This window comes from Gymnoscopelus microlampas (assembly GCF_963454915.1).
Source record: "Gymnoscopelus microlampas genome assembly, chromosome: 15".
In the NCBI taxonomy this organism is placed as follows: domain Eukaryota; kingdom Metazoa; phylum Chordata; class Actinopteri; order Myctophiformes; family Myctophidae; genus Gymnoscopelus; species Gymnoscopelus microlampas.
Window position 1 is genome coordinate 47286144 of NC_139952.1, and position 18875 is coordinate 47305018.

The 18875-nt window shown below is 40.4% G+C and overlaps 1 protein-coding gene across 1 annotated transcript in view; it reads right to left on the reverse strand.

The window, feature by feature from the left end:
• Positions 1–4971, reverse strand: part of matcap2 (microtubule associated tyrosine carboxypeptidase 2) — a 38947-nt gene extending 33976 nt beyond the window's left edge. Inside the window, exons 1-3 of the mRNA XM_084080543.1 lie at positions 4614–4971; positions 3815–4008; positions 1997–2364 (exon numbers count right to left, since the gene is read on the reverse strand). Of these exons, the coding sequence (XP_083936669.1) occupies positions 1997–2364; positions 3815–4008; positions 4614–4891 (840 nt within the window). The 5' untranslated portion in view covers positions 4892–4971. The remainder of the gene's footprint in view (positions 1–1996; positions 2365–3814; positions 4009–4613) is intronic.
• Positions 4972–18875: the final 13904 nt, after the last annotated feature.

The following is an 18875-nucleotide window of genomic DNA, read 5'->3' on the forward strand; positions in this document are numbered from 1 at the left end:
GTATCAATGCACGGTACCACTTAGATATCCAGCAGCACAAACATCACACAAATCCTGGCCAATCCCTGAGTGTGTTGGGTTGGCCAATCAGGGAAGCTAGTACCTGTTTAGATCAACAAGCACGGGCTTCCCGATGGAAAACTATTCAGCATAGCAACCCCAAGGTATTTTATAGATGAAGGTACGATCAGGCCATGGGCCAGTTCACACGCATGGGAGGCAAACTGTAAACTGGATCCGGAGGTTTGGTGAATTGAGAGGTGGCTGCAACAGCTTGTGAACAAAGACTATTTTGAAAACAACTACGTCCTTTGCCAGTTAAGTGGTTCAGGAATATAAAAGAAGACATATCACAGGTTGTTTTCTAGTCACAGGTTTTTCAATGTGCACACTACGTACTGTAATTTTATTGAGGCATCTTAACAGCGACCATGTATGTGTTTCTGACTCAGCAGTGACATTAGGTTGTCAGGCTGTCAATGGTGGACGACAGTTTTGCAAATATTTGCCTGATGAAGACCTTTAAGGTTGAAACGTTATGGCATTAATAAAATACACAGACAGACAGAGGGATCCCTCTTTTGTCACTCTTTTCACCATATATGGCATAAATGGGAAGACAGATACACAGACAGATACACGTCATGCGAAGTCCACAATGATTCAGATTTCAACCACTAGGGTCTGGCAGTAGTACCAGGTCTCCTGGTTCTAGGAGACCTGGTGCAATTGCCCCCCTGGCTGGCCAGCAGGGGGGCAATTGCCACCCTACACAATCACCACTGGTGTACAACAGCAGTGGCAAGCAGTTGGAAGGAATGAATTGGCGTAACGACTAAACTGGTAGGAAAATACTCTACATGTAAGAAAAACATATCGTCACCTTGCTAAACTAGTGGCCTATGTGATTTTTTGAGGAAAATGATATTTTTTGTCTAAGTCAGCTCCTCATGACACTGGCCACCTCTGGTAAAGTGGCCTATCTCCTAATTGAAAAGGATCATGCTGTTCACTCACCTTTTAGTATAATGGCCTAACTCCCTAGTGTGACTTAGGCCAAAATAGTTTTTTTTTGGCCTAAGTCACATGGTTTTGTGACTTAGGCCAAATTATTTATTGATTTAGGCAATTTTTGGTCCTTTTTTTTTGGCCTAAGTCAGACTGAATACGATTTAAACCTATTTAAATCTCTTATGTTACATAACTGTAACATCTTGACTGTAATTACAAAATACTTTGAGTGTTAAAGGACGACTTCACCACTTTTCAACATATCTTCATATAATAGGTCCTCACTAATGCTCATGATAAAATGGCAAAAAATGTTCCTAATCAGTCTGTGTCTCAGAGGAGGGCTGTGGACAGTTCAGAAACCTGTCTACCAGTGACATCATCGATGGGGAATCCAAGCTAATAGAAACTGCAGGCTTTGTATTCCTGGAAAGTTGCAATGCAATAATAGATCCCATTGTTCTCGCCTTAATAAAAATAGGAATAATTTTTTTTAAATCTTTTTGGGGAAAAAAATCCTGCCTAACGATGATGTCACTGGTAGACGGGTTTCTGGACTGTCCACAGCCCTCCTATGAGACAGAGACCAAGTAGAAAAACATTGTATCATTTTATCATGAGCATTAGTGAGGACCTATTATATGAAGATATGTTGAAAAGTGGTGAAGTCGTCCTTTAATACAATATGAACTTTATAAATGATGTAACTAAGTTAAAACAACATGTAGGAAGGATAGGCATAGGCAGGATTGGATTATAGTGTGGTAATTTGGTGTAATTGTTGATGGATCAAAATAAACTAAACTAAAAAAAAAAAACTAAAAAACTGACAGACAGTGTTATTTTTATTTTAATAGAAATTAAAATGAAATGGTTAAGAAATATCATATAGTTTTGTTTTGGATTCGTTTTTTATTTTTCCTGAAAAACTTGACAAGGCCATTAGTTATAAAGGTGACGATAACAATGTGGTGCTTCTTCCTACCTGTGTCAGGAAGCGATCGGAGGCGGCACTGTGCCGGGCCAGCACCAGAGGCGACACGGGGCTGCTGTACTCGAACTGGGGGTTGTAGGCGAAGTCCGACTTGAAGAACTTGACCTTCTCCTTCTCCACGTTGGAGGGCTTGATGGCCGTGAGGATGCACAGCTTGCGGCCGCTGTCCAGCGGCCCCGGTGCCAGGGACCACGGCGGCCTGGGGGGGGGCAGCGCGGGCAGCTTGGTGGCGCGAGGCGAGCCGCACGGCGGCGGCTTCCTGGGCCTGGGGGCGGGGCGAGGGGACAGGCCCATGGGGCTGCCCAGCACAGAGATGCTCCGAGCCGCTGAGGACTTCACGGGGACGTTGGAGAAGGTACCTGCATGGATTAAAACCCCCCCATTAACACCTGGAACGCATCTGTGTCACTTTTTGATTTGAGTTAAAAAAGCATTATTTTACACTTTGGGCTATTCAAAAATAGCAGATCTACAAGCTCATAGCGCGGCACCGAGTGCCGCGCTATGAGCTTGTAGATCTGCTATTTTTGAAAAATCGAGAAAATGTGTGCAAATTAATATATTTATATTATTTTAAAGCGAACATTTTTAACTGAAATCTTTGCTTCTGGGGGGGGGGGGGGTCCCTGGAACAATATAGTTTGAAATGGGGGTCGGCGGCCAAATACTGTACATATCATTTTGGGGGTCCTTGACATGAAAAAGTTTGAGAACCACTGATATGAAAACATATGTTTTTCAGAAAACTGTTAGGATTTAGAAGACATTAGTAAGAATGGGCCTCAGGTCTTAATGAATTAAAAGCAAAGATAAAAGTCCTGTTGTGTGATTACACAATTTATAAAATGATGATGTCCTTGCTTACTGTAAGTCGCTCTGGATTAAGAGTGTCTGCTAAATGCCTAAACCAGGGGTCTTCGACAGGGGGTCCGGGACCCCTAGGGGGTCCTCAGAGCTACTATAGGGGGTCCGCCAAATCTTTGTGTGATAGGAACTTTCTTTTTTACATTAACCACTTAAACCCTAGCATTCCTTTTCTGAGCAGAATTTTAGCCAAAAAATAGCAGATCTACCAGCTCACAAAGAGGTATCGTGTTGAGGGAAAAAAGAGCAGACCAAGTAAAAAAAAAAGGTTTAATCTGCATCTCAATTTTATACAATATGTAGAGGGGGTCCTTGCTTCATCTCTCTCTCGGCTAGGGGGTCCTTGGCAGGGCCGCCCTAGGATTTTCGTGGCCCTAAGCAAGATTTTTTTTGGTGCCCCCCACCAAAACACCCCATTATAAAATCATTATGTCATTTTTTATTGCATACTAAAATAATAACGCTAGTTGTTGGATAGGAGATACATGACATAATTACAATATGAAAGTAAAATAAAAAATAAATAAAAAACTTTTTTCTTTTCTAACTGGTTTTAGTCATTTTGTTCCTACTCCTAAAACCTTTGCTTTTATATTAGTTCGTTTTTTTTTACCAGCGGTCCTTTTTTACCAGCGGTACCAGCGGTCCTTTTATACGTTGGCTATCAAAGGAATAGCCAAGCTGCAAGCTTGTACATCTGCTATTTTTGTCAATTTAAAAAAGATCTGTGTTTGGAATTTTGTATACAAATATTTTTTTTTATACATAAATCTTCTCTTCTGGGTGTCCCTCCCTGGGACAAAACATTTTCAGATGGGGGTCCGCGGCCAAATACATATCGATTTGGGGGTCGGTGACGTGAAAAAGTGGGTTAAACGATACATGTATTGTGACATTTTAAAATGGTGGTTATAGTAGTAAAACACGTTATAGTTTCATCATTACCTGCGACGGCTGAGTTTGACTTGATGGAGCCTCCAGCGTTTCCCTGCGGGGCGCGGCCCGCCGCCACCGCACGACTCGCCGTCACGCACGAGCGGTTCCGCTTCTGGAAGGTGGAGGTGCATCTGGTGGAGGAGGTCTTAGCCCGCCTGTAGGGGGCGCCCTTCTGCTGCTGCTGCTGCTGCTGGGGGCTAGGGCTGACACATTTAAGTTGACCATTAATTGCCACTCAAATAAGTGTGATTTACGATTTAATTGTGTGTTTGTGTTTGGCCGTTGAACATTGGATCATTATGAATAACATTTACATTTCGTAATGAAAAAAATAGCACAGAGCTGATATGGCAAATAACTGAAATATACAAATACATATTTACATATTTAATAATTGTATTTATTTATGTAAAAATAGATCTACAAGCTCATAGCACAGCACTTGGTGCCGTGCTATGAGCTTGTAGATCTGCTATTTTTTTATTTTGAATTTTGATTTTTTTTTTAATTTGTGAAAAGATGTGCAAATCTTTGAATATATATTTTTTTAAAGCGAACATTTGTAAAATGTTTTGTTCCAGGGATCCCACAGCAGCAAAGATCTGAGTTACAAATGTTCGCTTTGAAAATATATATTCAAAGATTTGCACAAATCAGATTTTTCAAAAGTGTGAAAGCTTTCCAACATGGAAACGATTATGACGATTATGCAAAAAATGCGATTGTCTCATATTATTGCGATTGTCTCAAATTATTGCGATTACGCGATGATGTTAATAATTGGTGACAGACAGACAGGACTACTTACTGGGGGCTGTGTCTGTGTCTCTGTCTGTCCCTCTGGTCCTCAGCCTGAAGCAGCACGTTGTAGCTGTTGCTGCTCAGCAGGTTTCTGAGGACGCTGGAGGGGGACAGCCTGTCCACGTGGACACCATGGCGGTGATGGGACGCTGTGGGTGGACTGGAGGAGGACATCCTGTCCACGTGGACACGGTGGCGGTGGTGGGACGCTGTGGGTGGACTGGAGGAGGACATCCTGTCCACCTTGACGTGGTGGGGGTGGTGGTGGGACGATGACGTCGTCATCGGGGGGCTGGCGGGGGGTGGGGTTGTCTTCGTCTTCTCGGCGGCCGAGGAGGAGGAGTTCAGGAGGACGTGATGCTTGGACATTTCCACCTCTGGCCAGTGGAGTCGTTCTGAAACGATGTCGAAAAATAAATAACACAACGACAGTTAATCTGACAAGTTCACCCAAAAAATTACTCATTTTCTATCAATTACTCACCCCATGAAGCCTTGAATTCATGGGGATTTTTTTGTTTTTTTGATTCCTGAGACAATAATTTGATGACCGGCGGAAAGATGCTAACGTCCACGCCCGCCGGTCATCAAATTATTGTCTCAGGAATGTGACAAAAACTAAAAAAATCTCCATGAATTCAAGTCTCCATGAGGTGAGTAATCCATAGAAAGCAAGTCATTTTGCGGGTGAATTATCCCTTTAATCTAACTAATCAATTTAATGTATTGATCAACAACCACTAATATAACACAATTTCAAATATAGATATAAGCTTAACACAATCTGTAGATGCCTTTTTATGTGACACCACTCTGTGGCAAAAAAAACTTTAAAAAAATAGAGTAGACTTATCAATTTAGTCAATTATTTAAAAAAATCTATTAGAAATATCGATTTGTTAATAAAAAACTAAAAAATCCACACATGCTTCTCCATTATTTGATTAAAGGTAGGGTAAGTGATTTTCTTTGGTTAAAATAAGTGTTAAATAGCTCTATATTGTGATAGTACTCATCGCTATAGAGTGTTTGTTCAGTAAAAGGAGTCTCCTTGTCTCTCCACCTCTTTATTAAACAGAAAATGCATTTTCGTTTCAGTTTCAGTTTCATTTCCAATTCTATCCAATCAGGACAGAGAACTCAATCAGGATACAGATTAAATAAGTGAAATTGGAAGTGATGACACTAGGAAATGAGCAGACAAAAATTGGAACTGGAACACCTTTTGACACCTACCGGAAAAAGTATTTTCTGTTTATTAAAGAGCAGAATATAGTGCTTTAACCTTTTAACAAAATACTTTTTGTTTTAACCAAAATATATTACTTACCCTACCTTTAACCGAAAACGTAATCGATAGAATAATCACTAAGAAGATAGTCATAAAGTTCCAGCCCTAACTAACTATTTACGCCGTATACTTTGTATTTCCCCGTCTCTGCAGACTTGTAAAAGTAGTAGCTTACCTAGACACTGTACAATAAACCTCTTATGAAGGTACTAGTGTAGAAATAAAACTATTCTCCTTCCAAGTTCAGATAAAAATCCATGAATTCCTCTGTAGAGCTCAGTGGATGAATGATGATCTTTACACAGAGCTGTGTTCTTATCACATCCTCCCTTACATAACCACAGCTCTGTCTCCTCCATTCACTCTCCATTCAATCTAAACGCAAATGGACATTACTCCAGAGGCTACCATTACATCAGCGATGGAAGAAGAAGTACTCACATGTTTTACTTAAGTAAAAGTACCAATACTGCAATGTAGATATACTCTGTTACGAGTAGAAGACAATGCACTTGAGTAAAGTACTCATTGTGCAGAATGTCCCATTTCACAAGTTCAAAACGTATACAAAATATTTAGAAAATAGCCGATCGTCGCGATGCGGCGCATTGTGAGCTTGTAGATCTGCTAGTGATGAGCGGGTCGACCCCTAACCCGCGGGACCCGCGGGTCAACCCGAGTCAGAAGTCAGAGTCAGAATGTCAGAGGCAATTATGCGGGCTGTGGGTGAGCGGGTCAGCCGCTCTCACACGCAAAAAAAATAAAAATAATCACATGCTCTTGTTTTGTCTGTATTCCTAATAAGAATAAGAATAATAACAATAAAACAGTTTGAATACACTTGGGGATTATTTTCTAACCATGATTTTACAGAATTAAAAAATCGCGGGTCGCGGGGCGGGTTGAGCCATAGATTTATATATGGGTTCGCGGGGCGGGTTGAGGCGGGTTGGGTTCCATCGCGGGGCGGGGCGGGTCATGAAAAAACCCGACCCGCTCATCACTAAGATCTGCTATTTTCAAATGGCCGAAATATATAGGGTGCGTTCGGAAATTGTGCACCGGAGCGCGCTCGCCTATTAGTTTGTATTGGCCAGTGCGCTCAGTGCTGTATTTCCGAACGCACCCCCTCTATAGGGCTGAACAGAAGTGGTTGGTGTGTTTTGTAATAATCTACAAAGTAACTAGTAACTAACGTGTTCATATAATTGTAGTGGAGTAAAAGAGAGTAAATAAAACATACTCTCGCCGTGCCTTTCGGCCTGACGGAGACAAAAATACAAAAAATAATTACTCCAGTACTTGAGTACTTTACAGCACCGCATTACAGTGATGTCAGCGGTCCATTCCATGAGCAATGACTTTGCATCACTGTGACTCATGGATGAGTCACAGTCTCAGCAGAATAAGCAGATGATTATCATCATGTACCCCAGATATATCACATCACATAAGTACATTTACATTTACAAGTATTTCCATTTTTATTATAATTTATACTTCTAATCCACTACATCTCAGAGGCAAATATTGTACTTTTTACTCCACTACAATAATTCAGTTACAAGTTACTTCGCAGATTTAAATTATTACTACTGTACAAAACATACATACAATTTACCGATTAAACCCTATTTTATGCTTTGGCTATTTGTAAATAGCAGATCTACAAGGTCATGCGCTTGTAGATCTGCTATTTTCAAAAGATTTTGACAAATTCTGGAATTGTGGATTTTTTTTTGTGAAATGGGACATCTAGCAAAATGAGTACTTGTTGTATTATCCATGCCAAAACTTTTCTACGAGTACAAATTTGAATACAGGACTTGTATTGTATGAGAGTATTTCTACATCATGGAATTGCTGCTAGTTTTCCTTTAGTTTCTTCCACCACTGCAGTTCCTGGAGTGGAGGCAGTAAGTAACTAAGTACATTTAATAAAGTACCGTACTTAAGAAAATGTTCAAGGTATTTGTACTTTACTTGAGTATTTCCAATTTGTAGTACTTATACTTTTACTGCACTACAAATATTATAATTTTCTCCAAAACAATTATTTGAAAACTTTAGTTACTAGTTACTTTGCAGATTTTTATTATTTCAAAAACATTCATTAACCACTTCAGCTCTATATACATTTCAGCCATTTGAAAATAGCAGATCTACAAGCTCACAATGCGTTGCGACACATTGTGAGCTTGTAGATCTGCTATTTTCGGACATTTTGAACTTGTGAAATAGGACATTATGCACAACGAGTGCTTTTACTTTTGTACTTTATAAGTACATTTTGATACCAACACTTTTGTACTTTTACTCAAGTAAAATGTTGAATTCCAGACTTTCCCTCGTAACAGAGTATTTCTACATTGCGCAGTATTGATACTTTTACTTAAGTAAAACATGTGAGAGTACTTTTTCCACCTCTGCCACTGCTGTGTGTGACATAATATTGTAGAGGAGTCAGCGTGCAGGGCCTGGAGGAATGCAGCTTCATCACTCTGATACGAGCACTGATGTGTGAATCCTCACCACCATGCACACGCTGTGTGTGTGTGTGTGTGTGTGTGTGTGTGTGTGTGTGTGTGTGTGTGTGTGTGTGTGTGTGTGTGTGTGCGTGTGCGTATCCTCACGACCATGCACCGCACTGACAAACAAATGACCTCAGCACAGCACAGTGCTCACACACTACTCAGCATGCCTGTCACAATTATTACATCATCGACTAATCACAATTTCTTGACGCAATCGCAATTATTTTTGCATAATCTACAAGCCTACAACGCGTCACGAATCAGCTATTTTTACATATATAAAATTATTAAAAATGTCAATAATTTCTTTGTATATTTCAGTTATGTGTCATATCTGCCCTGTGGAATTCTTTATTACGAAGCCTATATATATAAAGCCGTTTATATACGGCCTTTGAGTGACAATTAATCGTCAACTTAAATGTATTCATTTAACTCTGATGTGTGTGTACACACTCAGAGTTAAACTGGTTTCACTGTGAAGTTTTAGAAGGATGACAAAATTGATGTTTACTAATTGCTGTGACTGCCCAGTGCCTCCATGTTTTAACTCATAGTGTTTCTATTTGTGTTCTCAGGTTTGTGTGCTATTTTTTTGATTGTTTTACACTTATTTGGTTTATAGTTTTTCTTTTTTATTCATGCATTATAGGTAGTATCATCTGTGAATTTTATTTTAAATAAAGGTTGTAAATATATAAATGAAGACTGAGTAATAATAGCAGCAGGGAAATGAAAACAAGTAGTAATATAGATGTAAAACTAACTACAGCTCCATTGGCTGGACAAGTTGAGTCAAGTCACCAAAATTCATTTACCCTTTGACTTCATGGTTTTATGGCCATTTAACTTCAATTTCTTGTAGACTTTTGGAACATTAACGTTCATGTGTATAATAATCTACTCTACTACATCAGGACCATTTGGAATATCTGACTGTTTTGTATCTACATATCAAATACTGCATTTTTGCTCAAGTCATATCAGGGATGTTTTGGAATGTGTGATAGGATGGTGGAGAGGATCAGAGATACAGTATGAGGAAGGATCCTCATACTGTATCTCTGATCCTCTCCACTTTCCAGAAAATTACAAATGAGCTTTTCCAGAAAAAAAAACTGATGTCACCCATGTTGTACAATTGTCAACCTGTCTGTGAAGTGACCAAGAAAGATCCTTTGTCATTTAAGTCAGTGGTTCTCAATTTTTTTCACGTCAAGGACCCCCAAAATAGCCCAAAGTGTAAAATAATGCTTTTTAGCTCAAATCTAAAACTTACACAGTTCCAGGTCTTATTAAATGGGTTAAGTGATTAGTTGAATTAATCAACAAAGGTGTAAAATGGTGTTTTCATTGCATTCAGTCATCCTGCAGAGAGAAACCTCTCCAGGTCAGTGAGGTTGACAACTCAACATTATAATGTTGATTTAAAGACTACAAATGGAAGTTATGGATCTGGTAGGATTAAATGGTTTATATAATCCACAAAAAAAAAGATGGAGACCAAACCCACTGATTCATTGACAGATAATACTCTCAGTTCCAACAGCACAGTGTCACGAACAGTGGTGTAAAGTAATTAAGTACATTTACTCAAGTACAATTTTGAGGTATTTTTTTACTTTACTTGAGTATTTCCAAATTTCAGCACGTTTACTTCTACTCCACTACATCTCAGAGGCAAATATTGTACTTTCACTCCACTACAATTATTTGAAAACCTTAGTTACTGGTTACTTTGTAGATTTGAATTATTAATACAAAACATACACTAACCACTTCAGCCCTATTTACACTTTGGCTATTTGAAAATAGCAGATCTACGAGCTTGCAGATCTGCTATCGTCAAAAGATTTTTGATACATTTGAAAATGTGTTAAATGGGACATTCTGCATAATGAGTACTTTCTACTTTTGGTACTTTAAGTACATTTTGATACCAATATACTTTTGTACTTTTACTCAAGTAACTTTTACTTGTAACAGAACGTCTACATTGCAGTATTGATACTTTTACTTAAGTAAAAAATGTGAATACTTTTTCCACCACTGGTCATGAATCTTGTAAACTGCAATTCCTTGACAGGATGTTATTCAGATATAAATCAGTTAATTACAGAGAACACTCTGAATAACATTAAAGTTAAATTAAAGGTACATAACAGCAATAATAGCATAGCCTACTTTTTGTTTTATACTCATTATTGCAGTGGTTCTCAAACTTTTTCATGTCAAGGACCCCCTAATTGACACTTATTACCCCGCGGACCCCCATTTGAAAAGATAAGCCAGGGACCCCAATAAGAGAAGTTTTTTTATGGCTCTCTAGCAGTGATTCTCAACCATTTTAATTTCAAGGACCCCCTCTTTAACATGCATTAGGCTACGGACCCCCATTTAATGGCATTTATACCTCTGGGACCCCAATTCACATTGTTAAACCAATGTTAATGTAACTCTGAGAGTGTACAAATGGAACCAAATGGACCCTAACGGGCCGTTAGGGTCCATTTGGTTCCATTTGTACACTCTCAGAGTTACAGACCCATAAGGGTCCATTTGGTTCCTATTCGTCATTTAGCTGGGGACCCCCTGGAACTCCCTCAAGGACCCCTGGGGGTCCCCGGACCCCACTTTGAGAACCAATGCATTATTGGACGCAGAGAATATCAGTAAATGAATGATCACAAGAAGAGAAAAGTCAGTGTCAACATTATGATCCTACCTGTCACTTTGATTGATTCCAGCATCTTGATATGTCTTCAACTGACAGCTCCCAGATGAACTATTAGCTTCATGAAGCTAACACTGAGAATAAACATACAAATCCACTGATTTACATCCACTCACATGTAACAGTTAATAATGACTGCAATAATACAAAAGGTCCTTATATCCTGTAACATCTTGTAGATCTAACATTGTTCCTTATAACGTCCTCCCAGTCCAGCTGAGATCAGATCTGATCTGACAGATCTACCCTGGATGCACCAGCTCCAGCTCTCTTTGGGTCTGTTTATGTTTCCATGGTTTCGTGGCTAAGCTACGTAAATAACAGGAAACGCAGGGGCTTATGGGAAATGGAGTTCGTTTCATAAACATTGTAACACGGTCAGAAGAAGTCTATGGTTCCACCCCAGAAAGTTTAATCACATCATGTTTTACATTTTTAACCTTACATGAAATCAATTATGACCCAAAATATGTATTTATATCATGAAATTAGAAATGATACCTTATGAACTTAATGACCATTAATTTTCTGTATTTTAGCGATTTTAGTAATTTTACTAAATTTTACCAGATGACAGTGAAGTGACAATTTAAGGACTTTTAAGACCTTTTTAATACCTAAAAAAAACTATATTGGCCAAATTGTCAAATAATATAAGAGACAAAAATTATGAAAATAGCCGGTTCTACAAGCTTGTAGATCTGCTATTTTCACACTAATTATCTGTGGAACAGAGTCAAACTAAATGTAATGCCTCGACTCCTACATTTCCAAGTGCTTGTCAGGGTGGGGGGTCCCCAGTTCAAATATGATTATTTTGGGGGGTTGAGAACCAATGCTAGAGAGACCAGTGTTGTGTGCAAAAGTAAGTAACTCACTAACAACATGGAGCAAAAACACAACATTGATCTGAATCCATTCATTGAACTAATGGTGAGATAAATAAATGATGTTCATGTTTACAACACTTTGCAAAGACCTGACTGTTGATCTGTTTGTATTCAACTAGGCTGTGTCTCCCTCGTGTGGACACAATGAATAACTACAGGTGTAAGTCGTCAATGAATACTGTGTTCACTCAGTTCATACAATATTAAAAACGAGATGACGTAATATCATGGCTCTAGTTTCTACAATATAATGCATTCACCCGCCCCTTTTTTTCATTTTTATCTCTAGGACCCCAATCTACATTTTAACTCTGAAACAGACAGTACTCTCCATTTGGTTCCATTTTACACTAATGTGATATTATCATCATGAATATTGTATTAAAATATACAAGCATTAATCGGTCTATAACAGGGGTCTTCAACATTTTCAGGCCAAGGACCCCTAGCTGAGAGAGAGATGAAGCAGAGACCCCCTACTCTATATTGTATAAATTTGTGTTTCAGATTGTAGCGCGAGGCGTTGTGAGCTTGTAGATCGGCTATTTTTGGCTAAAGTTCTCCTCAGAAAAGGGATGCTAGGTTTCGAGTGGTTATGGTAAAAAAGAAAAATCATATCACATAAAGATTTGGCGGACCCCCTGTAGTAACTCTGAGGACCCCCTAGGGGTCCCGGACCCCCTGTTGAAGACCCCTGCTGTAAACTTCTTTTTTTTTTCAAAAGGGCACTTCTGGTCAAGAGGGCAAAGGGCAGGTGCTCTAGCAACACCTAGAGTCTATCTGTGCACGTCCCTGCATGCAACGCTGATGATGCTGCTGGGTCAAAAGAGTCACATACATACAGGGTTCCCACAGTCATGACATTCCTGGAAATATTTAGAAATTAGAAACACAGTTTTCCAGACCTGGAAAAGGTTTGGAATTGATCAAATATTTTGGAAATCAATCAACTTTTGATTTTGTCGATGACGAAAACTTTTGGTCGACTACCTTTTTTCACTGACGAAAAACTAAATAAAAAACAAATAAAAACTAGACTAAAATGTTAGTGAGGGTTCTAGTGGAGAAGAGATCCAGTAGAACTGAAAGACAAGTCATTTTATGTTTGGTTGCGCTCTGTTGTTGCACTCTATCTATGTCTATAGAACCCAAGTGCGCTGTGCACCTACAAAATGATTCCCCTAGTTTAAAATGTGTTTAGTTTGGTATAATCATTTTGTTTCTTTTGGTATAATAATCATTTGGTATATCCATCTTTTATTCTGACTCGTAGCGAGACTAAACTAATTGATTTGCATTATGTGGGGAACAAAAACAATGCTACGCCAACCAGAACACACCACTGGAACCCATTTTCCCTCCTTTTTTCTAAACCGGATCACACGGCTCAGTTTTAGAATGAAAACCAGGCTTTCCTCCGCGGTGGAAAGCCAGGTGACACGAGGTTAGTGTGCACGGGTGCATTTCTCCTTTCCGACATGTCGCCTTTCCGACGTTGACGAACCCTATACCTAACCCTAACCCTAACCTTAACCGCACGCGGAAGCCACTAGTCGGAGTGGTGAGATGTCGGAATGGAAGGAGCACCCCAGTGTGCACTTGGTAGCGAACCCGGTCTGGCGGAGTTCTGCGCTCTGAGGAGTGCACTTTTCTAGTCTGGTTTTGAATATCCTTAGAGGTGTACGTGGTATTTTTGTAGGTACACTCTTAGCCATTTTTTGTCCGTTTCCTCTTCATAGGCCTGTCCTTTTTTGTCTGTCCCTTTCAGCTTCACCTTTCCTCTTACGACTTCAAACTTCTAACTCACAGGGAATGGGTTTGGGGTCCACTGAAAGTGATAACAGAATGTGATTAAGTTGTCAATTTAGCATAGACCAACAGCACTGCTGGTCTTGGGGCGGGCGGAAAGCGAAACAAACCAATCACTTCTTGATTCCTTAAAAAAAAAGTTAGCGGGTGCAACTTTCAGGCCGCAATTATAAGTCTGGTAATTGTCAATACACAGTGACTGTGAAGATATCCAGTCACTTCACTGAGGTCAGTTTACAGTCTCCACCCTGCAAGCTTGATATGGAGCAGAACTCATCCCAGAGACCCTGGATTCCTCATGGAGAACCACAATGGGAGCTGGTTTTACAGCTCAGCCAGGCTGCGCTCCAGAGAGTCGATGTCCGCCTCCCCTTCCTCGCATTTGGTGCCGCGGGCGCTGCACTCCAAGAACTCCACCTTCATGGGCAGCTGACTGAACTCAAAGTCCGTGCCCTTCTTCCCCAGGTGCACGCTGCCTCCGACGGAGCCGTCCTGAGAGCCCATTCAGCTGTTGCTGAATCAGTTTGACCGATGTGGCCATAACGATATCCTGTTTGTTGCACGCCACGATAAGACTGATAAGCAGCCGGATGAACAGCAGGGTCTTTCCAGAATCACACAATCCCACCAGCAGCACAGCACTTCTTCTTCCTACTGTGGTCTTACTGCTGTGTAATAAGTACTTTATTAAGGTGATGATAACGACTAATAAAGCAAGGATGATGATTCCGATGATAAACACTGAAGATTCGGACATCGCTGCTTCCAGGAGCGGCGTTATAGAAACTGACAATCGGCTGACTCGATAACCAGATCCAAGACCACTTTGAGAATATGCTTTAGGCTGTGCTATCCAACTATTACTGGTTTCTCTTGATGCTTCTCTCTCGGTTAGTTAATGTAGCTCGGGTCACTGCTGGAACTGAGCCCAACTAAGGCACATCGAGTCCCTTTATACTGTTAGCTGTGGCCCTAGTGTCCTCATGATGATGTCAGGTAGTGTCAGACATCTCCGTATATGGGCCGGCCTACATCAGTTTTATGCCCAAATATGGGACTATGCCGTCAGGCCTGTACGTGATGGATATCTCTATGTATGGAGATCTGGGCAGAGGTTGCTGATGTCAGACTCCATACATTATGGCACGTTTAGGTCTCTATGACGACTTGGCAGGTCGATTGTCTCCATCTATGGGGATCTCCATATATGGGCTAGTGCTGGCAAATATGACCTGAATGTTTTCTACAGCCGCGGCGGTTCATTGTCAAAGAAACCCATGTGGATGGACCGTGATGGGGATGGAGTGTAGGTTGGTGCTGGATCTGTCCTCTCTCTCTGTCTCCGTCTCTCTCAGGACACCCTCAGTATCTCACGGGAGTTCTATAGATTTTATATAGCTTATATAGATTGTACCGGGTTGAAGTGGAGGTCAGAAAGTACTTCACACCTTATATAGGCTAACCAGAGCTCTGATCTGATGTCACACAACAGCATGACATTAAAGGGATAGTTCACCAAGAAAATTATACTACGCGTTGAGAGCGTATAAATCGGCTATTTTCCCAACTTCTGTTGCGACAACCAACATAAAAAGTTGAACTATGGAATGGATGTACAAGGTTTCTGCCCAACAAATCACATAATTATAGTATATTCTTTTTGAAATATGTTAGTCAAGGTGGTCAAATCGTCCTGAAACCTTGCCCAAATGTTAAGTTATGTGAGTCATAGATACGTCATAGAGACGACGTGATGTCACAGGCATGAAGGCACGCCTGTGACATCATGTATGCATGTACTGTACATGTAGTATGGGATTGACCATCAGCACCCAAAAAGCAGGTAATCTGTCAGACGTGTGCTGGCCTCCCACACTAGCCAACAGCCTCTGCAGCAGAAGGGCAACCGCTGTCCATGTTCGGACGGACAGTACCTTCAAATATCTGGGTAGAATAATATCTGACACCTGCACAATGTGTTTTGAGATCCAAAACTGCCTCAAACAAGCCTCAATATGATTTGGTTGTCTCAGAAGCCTGGAGGCCTTGCATGTGAGATGCCCTTTGTTACGAACATTCAGGCCATACTTAGGAAACATTCAGGGCATAGTTGCCAGCAATAGCCTATATATGGAGATCCCCATGGATGGAGACAATAGATCTGCGAAATCGTCATAGAGACCTAAACGTGCCATATGTACGGAGTATGACATCAACGAACCCTTCCCAGAAACTCCATGTATAGACATGATCTACAAGCTCACAATGCGGTCGCAGCACGATGCGTTGTGAGCTTGTAGATCTGCTATTTTGCAAGAAAATTTGTAAAAAAAAAAAATCAGCCATTAAGACGCCATCAACGCACCGCCAAGATACATTTTAGTCGAGTAAATAAACTGTAGATTTAGTCGACTAAAACTAGACATTTCAAATGACTAAAATATGACTAAAACTAAATGGAATTTTATTCAAAAGGGGGGTGCCAGGGGGTCCCCAGCAAAATCAGTTAACATAGCGTCATAATCTTTTTAACCACTTAGCTTTGGCTATTAAAAAATCACATCCAGTGTGAAGTGGGCGGTGTGTGGTCATCACAACATGACTCACTTTTAAAAAAGGATAAATTACTTTTTTTAAAGTCCATACTGCTATTCATAGGGCTGCACATGTGTCATGTGTTTCGCTAGCCAATCAAAGTCCTGAATTTGCAAAGTCAGCCAATCACATTACAGTTAGTGGTGACGACACTAGCTGTAATGTGATTGGCTGACTTTGCAGAAGTATCGATTTGCATTAACAATGGAAGGGTTAGGGGTATACAATGCGTTGTAGACTATTGGCCAATCACGGTGCAGGATTGGTCGGAGTCCAAAACTCACTTATAGGGGGCGGCTACACCGCCCCAAAAATAGCAGATCTGTCCTGTCCCTTTTATGCCCATATATGGAGATCCCTGATGTTATCTGTATCGGCATCCAAATACTACCGTCATCCAATCAGCTTGCAGTTGTGACGACTCAACTTGGCAGAGTTTGGGGGTATAAATGAGTGAGCGCCGTGTAGCATCGTTCATTCTGATGTCAAACCTCACGGGGAGTCTAGAACAAGGTTCATAACGCTGTTCTCACAGAGTTTACAGAACAAAGCTCATAATGATGCTGTCGACCACACGGCACGTCATCGCTAACATCCTGCTCCTCTCCGTCCTCAACCTAGCGTTATGGTTTGGGTTCCCCGGGCTCTTAGGCCTGGGGTTGTCCATAGTCCTATGGTATGTTCTGTTAGTCATATGGTTGAGAGAGTCAATCCAAACCCAACGATTAACCCCAAATGAAAACCTGTTCCTCCTGTTAGTTTTCACCATGGTAGGGGCACAGCTCATTCAGAGAGCTCTACTCTTCTACAGCAATGGTCCTTGACATGGTTTTTCATGTCAAGGACCCCTAAAATGTGGTGTATTTGGCCGCGGACCCCCATCTCAAATATCTAGTTCCAGGGACCCCCAGAAGCAAAGATTTGAATTACAAATGTTCGCTTAAAAATATATGTATTCAGGGGCGTCCGCTGGCCTAGAGGTCCAGGCGCATACCACATAAGCTAGGGTTCAAGTGGTTAATGTAGAAAAAATCATATCACACAAAGATTTGGCGGCCCCCCTGCAGTAACTCTGAGGACCCCCTAGGGGTCCCGGACCCCCTGTTGAGGACCCCTGATTTAGGAGCAGACCTGGCATCAAAAACATTTAGGGAATAGTTTAAGGATGTGTCTCCCTCTTGTGGACAAACTGCAAATTACGGCATGTGTCTGTATTGATTGCAAGCTGTGGAGGCACTGTGACTGCAGTGTGATTTTATTGAGTATTGTTTTAGATTTAATGAATGATGTGAAATGATTTAATTAATGAGCACAATGTCATCATTAAATGTCTCATTCGAAAGCAAATTTACACTGACAAAAATAATAATCCCAACATGTCATAATGAGTAACTTTTACCATCATTTCTATATAATAAAAAAAACTATTATCTCATTCATTCACGTTCCTCCAACAAATAACATATTCGTTCAGACAATAATGAGACATGAATATCTCTCAAACTTTTCTGTTTTACAAAGCATGTTTTACAAATTGACAGTGGTGGAAAGTAAGTACATTTTACTCAAGTAGGCCTACTACAATGTTGAGGTATTTTTTACTTCACTGAAGTATTTCCAATTTTCAGTACTTTTCTTTCTACTTTTCTAATCCACTACATCTCAGAGGCACATATCATACCTTTACTCCACTACAATTATTTGAAAACTTTAGTTACCAGTTACTTTGCTAATTTAGATTATTATTACCAAACATACATTAACCACTTCAGCCCAACATTCAACATTTCGGCCATTTGAAAATAGCCGATCTACAAGCTCACAATGCGTTGCTATTTTCAAAGGATTTTTAGACATGTCATACATTTGTAAACTTGTGAAAGGGGACATTCTGCATAATTAGTAGAATTCTACTTTTGGTACTTTAAGTACATTATACCAATACTTTTGTACTTTTACTCAAGTACATTTTGAATTCCAGACTTTTACTTGTATTTCTACATTGCAGTATTGATACTTTTACTTAAGAACTTAAGTACAAAATGTGAATACTTTTTCCACCACTGTGTAGCTCATAAATAATTTATTTTTCCCCAAAACTGGACTCAATTCACATTTTGTCATTTTCCCCATCCGGCCTAGAGGAGCAGATACGGAAACAGTATTACCGGATACAGTAGGCAAGCTCTAACTCTATGCTATGACCTCATGCGGCGTTACTACTTGTGTCTCTCTGGTGGGTGATCGTCACTGATTGGCTCAAAGCGTACGTCTGTCATCCCGCAGTGACTCTGTGATTGGTTGTCCGGCGCTTCCTGTCGACTAACCTCGCGTCACCAGTCTGTCTGCGCCTGCGCACTGCCGCTAACTGCCTCTCAGCGCGAGCGCTGAAATTCAAAATTTAAACGTTAGAGAG